This window comes from Phaethon lepturus, unplaced genomic scaffold, assembly GCF_000687285.1.
Source record: "Phaethon lepturus isolate BGI_N335 unplaced genomic scaffold, ASM68728v1 scaffold28762, whole genome shotgun sequence".
In the NCBI taxonomy this organism is placed as follows: domain Eukaryota; kingdom Metazoa; phylum Chordata; class Aves; order Phaethontiformes; family Phaethontidae; genus Phaethon; species Phaethon lepturus.
The window spans coordinates 74,237-84,739 of record NW_010526036.1 but is presented as its reverse complement, the minus strand read 5'-3'; the positions used below and the strand labels follow the sequence as shown (position 1 = coordinate 84,739).

Below are 10,503 nucleotides of genomic sequence, written 5' to 3'. Positions count from 1 at the left end.
GGGCGGCACGCTGACCTGCGAGCTGCAGGACTGTCCCTTCTGCGCCAGCCTCCTGGAGGACCCCGAGTTCGCCTTCAGCGAGTCCGACAGCTGCGGCTCTGACAGCAATGGTGTCTACGAGTTCACTCAGGACCTGCGGCATGGCGACCACAGAGACCAGCTCCAGCAGCAGCGGGGCAGGAGGAGGAGGAAGAAGAAAAAACCCAAGGAGAGGAACAAGGTCACCCGCCTGTGGAAGGCTTTCGGCTGCAAGCTAAAGAGGATCGTGGAGAGCAAGTACTTCAACCGGGGGATTATGATCGCCATTCTCATCAACACGCTGAGCATGGGCATCGAGTACCACGAGCAGGTGAGTGCGGGACTGGCCTGAAGAGCCCTGAGGTTTCAGGTGCTCACGGCACGGTGGCTTGGGGTGACTCTGTCAAAGCCATGCCAGAAGAGAAGCAAGGTTATCATGCAAGTTGGAAACACCAAATGGGGCTGAGGGCCTGATCCTGCAGACGTGTGATGAGCAGGAGCATCCTTCTGTGTGTGAAAAGCCTGGGAGGTAGCTGGCAGCACTGCTGAGGTGTGGAGAGTGTAGATGTGTGTGTTAGGACATGGCAGCTCAGAGCCCGACTGCTTAAGTTGTTTGCTGTGAATTATTCATATAAGCAGGAATTGTTCTGGTGGAAATTCCCCTTTGGTCTGATGGTGATGGTGCATAGCGGACCTTGTAGTGCAAATAACCCATGCAGAAGTTTCTTCTTTGATCCTGGATCTTTAAATAAAGACTTCAACTGTCAGGCAATTGTTGCCAAAAGCAACAAAGGGGAAAAAAAAAAGTTAGTTTCTCCCTGAAGTCTCCAAAACCTTTAATTTGCTCTCATAGGGTGCAAGGAGATCTTTCTTTTAAGTGTTTGGATGGAGGAAAGAGAAATCATGTTGCTCCCAGTATTAGTCTGAACATGGTGATGGCAGAAAGCGGTGCTGGCAGCTGAGGACAGCTTGTCCTTGTTGTTGGCTGATGGGAGCTTGAGGGGCTGTGCAATGGGAGAGGGAGGTGTGTCATCTGAGTATCTCCAGTTTGTCACTCTGGGGAAAGCTATGTTTTTCTGGGCTTTTCTTTCTTGGCAAAACTGGTTACTTTCAACTGTTTTCTCAAGATGTGCTCTGGAATTTCTTGTGCCACCTCTGTATCAGGTGCAGAAAATGCATCCCAGTGAGGCCAGGAGATCCTCATACTGATCTTCCGTGAGGTGGGTAGTCAAAGGTTCATCCAGTGCTCCCCCAAAATCTCCATGGCAGGATCAGGACCAGGTCAAGGTTATTTATAAAGCTATTCCTCCTCTCTGCCTTGGTCTGTCCGCTCAGGAGTGAGGAGGAAAGGCAGACAGAATAGCTTAGTCCATCCAAAGGCAGGATAAGAGGCTCTGCATTTTCTCCTCCACCTTTTCCCAGGATTAAGTCCTGCTCAGGACCATGGCAAACAATCTTCCAGCGTGCTGCTACTTTTTGTCTCTACTTGTGTGCTTTAAATCCCCATATTTTATGCTGAGACATATTTTCTTTCAGAAAAGCAAGTACTCAGCTAAAACACATGAACCTCAGCTGCGCAGCAATAAATTACTTCACACTTGCAGCAGAAAGTGTCCAAACCCAACAAAGAAATAGCTGTTGCTGTCAGCTTTCTGTCTGGTTAGTTGTTCCACAACAAGTTTTAAAATTAAGAAGTACACCTTGTCAGTAGTCTTTGAATAGACCGTTCACTCCCACAGCGGCTGCATTTCTGCATGGATACTCTTTTGTCAGGCAGATACAGCTTTTGTCAGTCCTTGGGTATTGCCATGATGGGTGCTGGGGGAAAACCTTAGGCAGGCTGCAGTGAGAAAGCCCAGGGACTGCATGGAGTCTGTCCACAATCACTCGTATAAGGTAAATTGTGATAATTACATCCTTGCTGCTAACAAAGGAAAACTGTAGCCGGCAGGTTTACATTGGATTTTACCTTGTAAAAGATTTGCTTAAACCACCTCAAAGCCAATGGCAATAAAGATTCTGAAGCTTTTGGCTACGGAGCATCAGACTCCTGCCAGCTTTGCTCACAGGCACTGCCCAGCATGGGCCCAATAAAAAAGGAGGAATTTTGAAGTGAAACCTGTAAAAGTTCCTCCACGTGCCTGACTGCAAAGTGTCTCTGGTACGCAGCAGGGATAACGAGCCATGGAGCTGTCAGAGCCCAGCTTGGAAACACCTCGCCCGAGCACTCCCTATCAACAGAGTGACCTCCAGGGCATCACCAGAGGCTGAGACACGATCTGAAAGCAATAGAAAATGGCTCTAGGCTCCCAGACTGTTTGGCATGAAAGCCTGGGGTTTATGCAAGCAAAATGGGGTGATTTCAGAACCCACAGCCCTCCTCGTATGAGAATTGACTGCGAGGCTTGGGATAGGGGGCTGGCTTTGTGTAGAGACAAGGAGCAGATGCCTGAGAAAAGCTGTCACAAACCCACAGTGTGGTGTTGGGAGGGAGGGTAGAATGGTTCATTTTGGGTATGCCGTGATCCTTGCCAGGAAAAACAGTTTAATCACAGCTTTCTGGTTACTGAGTGATGGATGCTGCCCAGTCACCCTGCACCTCTGCTCAGAGCAGGTATTACAAGACGAGAAGGTATGAGCCTTCCCCAGGCTGTTAACCAGGCACGAGTGTTGCCATTGTCTCCTTCTCCATCTTCCCAAGGGCAAACTACAGGCCAGTTCCCAAGTCATAAGGATTTGGGAGCTGCCTACAAAGATAGCTACTCTGTGGCTCTCCTCTGCCTTTCCGTGCTCCCCTGAGCTGTTCAGAGAGAGAACCCCCAGAGAGCAGGGTTCAGGGGCTCCCTTTGAGACCTCTTATGCTCTGTGCCTGCTGACAGCAGCATGAGCAGGGGACTCCTGGGCGCTGCAAAACATCACCTATCATGGAGACATTTGCCCTGGGTGGAACAGCTAAGGCAGGTTCCCTGGTCTCGACTCTTGCCACTTGTTTTCAGACATCAAACTTAGCTGCAATCAGTGCAGCAGCCACAGGGAAGACCTCCTCAAGCCTCACTGTCTGTAAGGAAATGCCCAATTCCTTTTATAAAAAATTATTAATATCTGCTTGCTTTTCATTTCCGGTTTCTCAGAGTTCCTAGTCATCAGTGGCTTTGCAAATAGATGGGGCCACCATGTACATTTTTGTTTGAGTGCTATTCAAAGCCAAGACATGAATCCTCCGTGCGTGTGGGAGGGGTGGAGGGTGCTGAACAGCATATGGCGTGGAAGATAGAGCAGTACTAGTCTTCAGTGCGTTATCTCGCCTTTCATCCCGGGACATGGCTGCGCTCTGCAAAGAAGTCTCACGGAGCCCTCTTGAGGCAAGCGAGCATTACTGTCCGTATCTTCTGGATGAGGAAATCGAGGCTGCAAAGTGCCAGGCTGGAGACAAAATCCACTGGGTTTTACTGCTGTCCCGTAGCGGCAGGGCAAGAGATCAGGTATGCCATAGAAGCGCTTTGGTAGCACCCTTTGACGAGGCAGGAAGGTGATTTGTACTGCCGCAGTCCCGCATGCTGCCTCCAGACCTGTCCGTATCCAAATCCCCTCAAGGCTTCCATGTGTGTTTTTATGGGAATTTGAAGCTCACAGCAGTCTGCTCACGGTTACTCTGGCTCCTCTTGGTTAACATACCTGGCACTGCCCCATTTAATGCATGTAGCCCACGTAATACCCTTTCAGGCAAGGATCCTTCCTGTGGCTAGGGGCACAACCGCTGTAGCAGCTAACTGGTTCATGGGAAACATGAGGAGATGCTAGAACTTCTTTGCACAGAGCTGTCCTTTAGCAGTCCTGCTCTTCCCAGAGGCAGATTGAAGATTTCATGGCAGGAGATCCAGGTAGCAGGAGGCAGTTGATGACAGGAAACGAGTTTCTTTGGGACTTCAATCATTAGCGGCAATCGAATCCTCCCACACAGCGCATCCACGGGGTTAACAGCCAGCTCGGTCTCCAACTGCCACATTGTACATGGCTGGTAATTAGGAGGTTACAGGCTGCTGTTAGTTAGCAGCAGCACAACTTGTATTTCAAAGGTTAATTGACTGGTTTGGAGTTCCTTCCTCCCCGTCTTGTGCTTTATTTATTTATTTGTCTACCTCCAGCACGAATAAGCAATCCCACAGTTGAGGAAAGCCAAATACAAAGAAGGCAGCAATCCTTGCATTAATCTTCCAGGCAATTTCAATACACTGGATGATTTTGTTATGCATTCATTGCAGCTGACAATTCTCCAGAGTATCTGAGAATGTACCACAGCACTGCAGCAACCAAGCAGGAGCAGTGCACTCCAAAAACATGACCTCTGCCATGCCTTTGGGGTAGTGGGGAGAGACACCTGGCACAGGCAGGTCCTGTTCCAGGAGCTGTGTTTCCAAGTGCCTCTCTGCCAGTGAAAGCTGACACTTTATTGTCCCAGAGTCAGCTCCTGTGTGTGCTTCACTGGCTGGTCTGAAGAAATAATTGCAGCTTCTTTCGTCTGCCTTGATTCCCAGCTCCCTAATTGTCCGGTAGAAGGACAAGAGTCTGGTTCATTTGTCCAAGAGAGATGCTGACATTATCCCTGCAGAAGGGTGAGCTCTGAACTCAACCCTGAGAACCTCTGGTTTAAGTTGTGAGGAGAGACCCCCACCTGGCTTCCCAGAGGAATTTGCAGAAGTAGCTGTTGATACTTGTAATGATTCCACATAAAAGGCTCAATTTACATCAAATGGCACTTAGAAATGCTATTTTATACTCACTCCTCAGAAGAGAAGTACAAATTAGTATTTGTTCCAAGCTATTGCTGTTCAAAGAGCTTTTAATTGCTTTTCTGATCCCTCATCCATGGTATGTTTCATTCAGAGCAGCTGTCTTTAGGTTGGAGCTGACCTTGGTGGGCACCCAGTGGTCCATTGCTTATCACTGTATTGTGATAAGCAATGAGAAGAGAAGTACAAAAGAGAAGTATTAGTTTTGAGTAGCACATTTTATTATTCTGGTGTATAAGTAATTCTGTGTGATTTAAGGTAGCAACTAGCTTCTCTAGTGACGTTCTATTTTGTCAATTTTGGCTTGAAAAATCGGTTTGGCCTGGAAAGCTCAGCACTTACTCAGAAAGCAGAGGAGAATCTTTCAACAACATTTGAAGCAAATTGCTTAAATTCCTTTTGAGTTGTGAGTCAACAAAACATTATCCTGATCTGAGATTCTCACTTTCAGCTAGCAAAACTTGTTCACTCTTCCAGCTTTTGCATGGTCCAATTTTAAGAGCTCACATGCTGGCTGGACTTGAAGCAAACAGATTCCCCCAGCCCAGGATGTGAAAATTCATCCCAATCTGTTTGTGCTTATTGCATAAATGATGTGAGACTCATCCAGCCCTTAGTAGTCCTTTGTTTTATGTGTTTGGGCTTTGTCAGCTGCATACCAAGCTGTCCCTCCCTGCTCTCCCTCCGAGGTCCCAGCAGTAAGCGTGAGGTGGACAGCTTTCCCCATGCGCTGGTTTGGTAGGGAAGCTGCATCAGTCAAGAATACGTGCTGGGTCTCCTGAGCAGAGCAACAGAAATTTGGCTCATTCAACAAACACCTTGTGATAACCTGAATTCTGTCCCCATCTTCTGGGAGGGAAGAGCAGGGCTTTGTCTGGAGACTTTGGGGAAGAGAGGTGTTTCCCATCCTCTTTTGTGCCCCAAGATCATACCACCTTTTTGGTGCTCTCCAGGCCACCTTTATCCAGGCCCCCTTTTTTGCAGAGAGCCACTCTGTCAGGACATTAACAAACCTGGTAACAGTTTGGGGATCCCCTCTGCACAGTTCAGGCTGTGAGGCTTCTGATCAGAGCCAGCAGCAGCTCATACATGGAGCATTTACACCTGGCAAGGTGTCATTCCCATGTTAGAGTGAATCAAGGGTCAGAGGCAAGATAGCATGAACTGATGGCAAATGTTTGCAGTTAAGAGCCAGGTGTCCCGGCTCAGGGCTAGATCCCTGTCTGCCAGACCTTAGTGGCTTTCATGGCAAAGCGTGTAAATCACGTCCTTCCACAGGGAGCCTGCTGTGAGTGGTGTTCACGGAGCCTCTTTCTTACTCTCTTCTGTAATTTAAGTGACTCCACTGCTCTGTTTTCCTTCTGTTGGATTGTATGTTCTTGGTATATTTTTTTTTACTATATAAGGCAAAGCATACTAGAGATCCATCCATTCCTCTGCCTCCTACCAGACAGGAACAGCACCTCTCCAATGCAGAAACTGAGGGTAATAACTCATTCGAGTGTTGACATACTGAGCAGTCAGGGGAGAGTTGGGAGAACAACAGAGCTAGTCATGGTGAGGGGAGTTTGCAGTCTGATCTGGTTCCTATAGATGTGCTCATTAGTCTAGGGAATAATATTAGGATATTCCCTGTGGAACCATAGGCACGTTTTACCACCACCAAATGGTTCAGTTCCTTCCCCTTATGCAGTTTTTTGTTCTCTGTGGTGAGGGATCGGCCATATAAATCACATCTGCTCTCTGCCAAGATGACAGACTTCTTAAGCAGGTGATAGCAACGTGTTTCCCAGCATAAGCTGTTGCATGGAGACTGGAGATCTGCACAGAGCCACTAACAGACCCACACCGTGTAGCCACAGTGTGCGGGACCCACCAGATGCATTTCTTCCGTCTGGGTCATACAGCGAGTCAGCTGAGACAGTCGTGGTGCCCTCCAAGGCTTCTGAGACTGAATCCATGAAACCCTCATGCTTCATAAACATACATGATGGCAACAGGGGGTTATATATAGAATGTAGACATTGTTTGCATTTCAACTGGCAGGTAAAATAAACCAAGTGTAATATAGCCCCAAGAATGAAAGCAGAGTGCACTTGCCAGCTGCATTTCATCACAAAAATGTGCATAAATCACAGCCATGGGCGGCCAGCTTCAAATGTTATGCTGACAATGGCTCTAATGTGCTCCAAGGCAGGGAGGATTGACACAGCTGGACAGCGGGGTGTCCACTTACTGCAAAGGGAAACTGCTATGAGAGAGGGCCTGTAATGAAGAAGGTGGCTTTCACAAACAAGGAGTGTGGCGTTGCATTGAGCCTGCGCCTTCCTGCTGGCTGTCAGCTAAAGGGTTTTCATCTGGGAGTGGGTCTGGCGAGAAGGCTGGCTTTGATCAGGTAAGCAGGCCTCAGGGTGAGCGCTCTTCATGCTCCAAAGCAGGCGTACCTGGTAGTCCCTTGCCTGAGCAATGACAAGATACAAGTTCAAGGAAGAACTCGAGTGTCTGGTTCGTGGCAGCTGTGATCAGCAGCTCCAGAGAGATCGTGGTGCCTTCAGGCAATACACAGAGCCCTAGTCAGGTCCCTCCGAGCAGCCCATGTGGCTTTGGGACTGCACATGGCAGCAGCTTGCCATTCTTCCAGCTGCCTCCATGAGAGGCAGCTGGGCTGCAGCGACAAGAGCAAGGCTAGCAGAAAACAGCAGAGGGGGAAATGCAAAAGACCGAGACAGCCAAACCAACCGATGGGGGCAGGAAAACGTGCTTAGGCGTCGTTGGCAAGGCTTGGGGAGGAACATGCCCTGGCGTGGTGGGAAGCAAGGAGTGGCTTGTGTTGTCTCAGGAGGTCTGGGGAGGAGAATTCAGGAACACCACCTCCCATGTTAGCCGAGGCTGTCCCTTTGTTTCTTTACACTTCCCCAGTCTGTCTGCATCCATCTTTTGTCTTTTATGGATTTTTTGTTCCACAAGACAAGGATTACATTTTGTTCTGTGTACATCACCCCACCATGTGGGGCTCCCGGGCAGGGCCTGCCAGATGTTATTACAAGTAATAATAACAGTGGGAATGGGAACAGAGAACTGCACCTCTCCCGGCACCAGTTTTTAGGCCTGGAAGTTGCAGGTAGACTCTGTGAAACTGAGTTTACAGCCCCAATTCAAATCAGATGCAACAGAGAGTGTAACACAAGGGGATATGTAGATAAGAGGATGGGGAGTGTGGTGCATGATGGTGCTGTGCCATGAACTAACAGTGCCTATAGATTGGTGGTTCCCAACTGTTAGGGGGCAAAGGAAATAGTCATGTTTAGTTTAATACTTTTGTGCGTTTCTGACCACTCCCTGTGGACGATTGCTTTCTCGGCAGACCTGGAAAATACAGAAAGGCTTGAAAATAGATTTAACTGAGAAGATGTTAGGAAAGCATAAAGAAGACAGTCATGCCACACCTAAGAGCAAAGTGGGGTTAGTATTTGGTAGTACCTATAAAATGATGACAACTTTGTGAGCTCTGGGTGGAGGTTCAGTGGTATTGCTAAGGCATCCTGTACACTGCCCTTCTCTGGGTACCTCAGTGGTGAGAGGCAGAGCTGGCTGCCCCCATTGGCAGGCAGAGGATTAAAGATGCTCAGGGTAGCAATCTAGCTCCTTACATCAGAGGAGAAGAATCACTGCAAGGAAAGAAACAGGTATGTTTACTGCTGCTGTCAACCAGAGTCATGAATTTTCCTTAGGTTTTAACCATGAGATTTTCCAGAATTATGAATGAAGCTTTAAATGTCTCCTTGAAACCTCCTTCTGAATCGTTTGATCAGGATGCTTTTTTATAATTGGTTTTGAGAGATGGGGGGACAAAACTGCATCTGAAAGGAGTGAGACTCTTACTTGAAAATGAGGGAGATTTGGCATGCCTGCATGCATTCTTTTAAAGCTCTATTTTTGTTTGCTCTGTCTGGTTTACAGCCTTAAAGACAGCCTGACTCCCAATTTGGGAAAAACACTCTGTGCACAGGCCTTGTAGCATCAGTGGTAAAGCTTGCTAGAGCAGGGAGTCTGCCACCGAGGAGGATGGGGCAGGAAGACCACTTGGCTTCGTTCCCCCAGTGAAGACATTTCTCAGCAGTTTCCTTTCCTGCCTGATGCCTACACAAATTAATATCTCCTCTCTCCCTGTCCCATGCTTGTCCCACGCACAGACAAATCCAAAACTTTTTACTGTAGTGCCCCTGGAGAAAGCATCAGAATGAAAAGTGTTTTATTTATTTTATATACTCCAAAGGGAATTGACTTTGCTGGATGGATCCTGCAGTTCTCTGACTCTTGGCTTGACTATACATGGACTTGTCTATGCTTTAAAGTTAGTCTGGATTAAGGTAGTTTCTGAAGCCAGAGTGTTTGTGGCTGCTCCTGGGAGCTCTACCTGGATCTTGATGATGGGACCAGGGGAACAGAGCCCTGGCTCTGTGTTCCCCAGGTGCGCCTTGTTCTCAGAGCTATCCAGAACCTAGGGAGAAGCTTTCCAGCTCCAACCTGCCCCAAACCCAACCAATGAGAGGAAATAAATCGAACCACAGGGAGCTGCTCGATATGGGAGAGAATCGGAGTTTTCCTTTTGTTCGTGAAGGGTTCAGAGGCAAAACATCAACACTGTCAGCATTGTTCACCCCTGGTCACTCCCACCTGGAAGTGCAAGCAGTTTAAAGTCATTTGTGTAAATTAGTTTCAGCCAGAGAGTCTGAAAGCAGTGTGGATTGCTGGGCAATTAGCTCCTTGCAAATGGACTGTTGTCCTGGTTTCAGCTGGGATAGAGTTAATTTTCTTCCTAGTAGCTGGTATAGTGCTGTGTTTTGGATTTCAGATGAGAATAATGTTGATAACACACTGATGTTTTAGTTGTTGCTAAGCAATGTTTACACTAAGTCAAGGACATTTCAGCTGCTCCTACTGCCCAGGCAGCGAGGAGGCTGGGAAGGAACACCTCCAGGACAGCTGACCCCAACTGGCCAAAGCGATATTCCATACCGTATGGCGTCATGCTCAGTATATAAACTGGAGGGACGTTCAGAGTGATGGCGTTTGTCTTCCCAAGTAACCATTACGCACAATGGAGCCCTGTTTTCCTGGGGATGGCTGAACACCTGCCTGCCGATGGAAGTAGTGAATGAATTCCTTGTTTTGCTTTGCTTGCGTGCATCGCTTTTGCTTTATCTATTAAACTGTCTTTATCTCAACCCATGAGTTTTCTCTACTTTTACTCTTCCTGTTCTCTGCCCCATCCTGCTGTGGGGGGAGTGAGCGAGTGGCTGCATGGAGCTTAGTTGCTGGCTGAGGTTAAACCATGACACCTGTGTTATTGGAGCCATATTGCAGAAGATCTGTCACTTCTTTTGAAGCTGCCAAAACGAGAGATCAGCATCTTGAATGTCTTTAAAGCAGATCTACTAATATGGTACGTTGGAGTGCTGGCAGGTATCAGCTGACAATGTGTGCCATAGTACAAGGGACCGAACTGCAGAGCATGGACGTGCAGGGCGATTAAATGCCAGAAATCTCAGTTTATGCTGAGGACTATTAGGAGCTGCGAATGCCTCTGAAATCCCCTAGAGCCAGAGGTGAGTGGGGGGACAGCTCCCCACTTCCTCCGAGGACAACATAACCCATCAAAAAACTTTTCAAATATATCCAAAAGATCATACCC

General features: G+C 47.9%; 1 protein-coding gene across 1 annotated transcript in view; it reads left to right on the top strand.

The window, feature by feature from the left end:
* Positions 1 to 4: 4 nt before the first annotated feature.
* Positions 5 to 10,503, top strand: part of LOC104617595 (voltage-dependent T-type calcium channel subunit alpha-1H-like) — a gene marked incomplete at its 5' end in the record, with an annotated part of 82,925 nt that continues 72,426 nt past the window's right edge. Inside the window, one exon of the mRNA XM_010282953.1 lies at positions 5 to 349. Within this exon, the coding sequence (XP_010281255.1) occupies positions 5 to 349 (345 nt within the window). The remainder of the gene's footprint in view (positions 350 to 10,503) is intronic.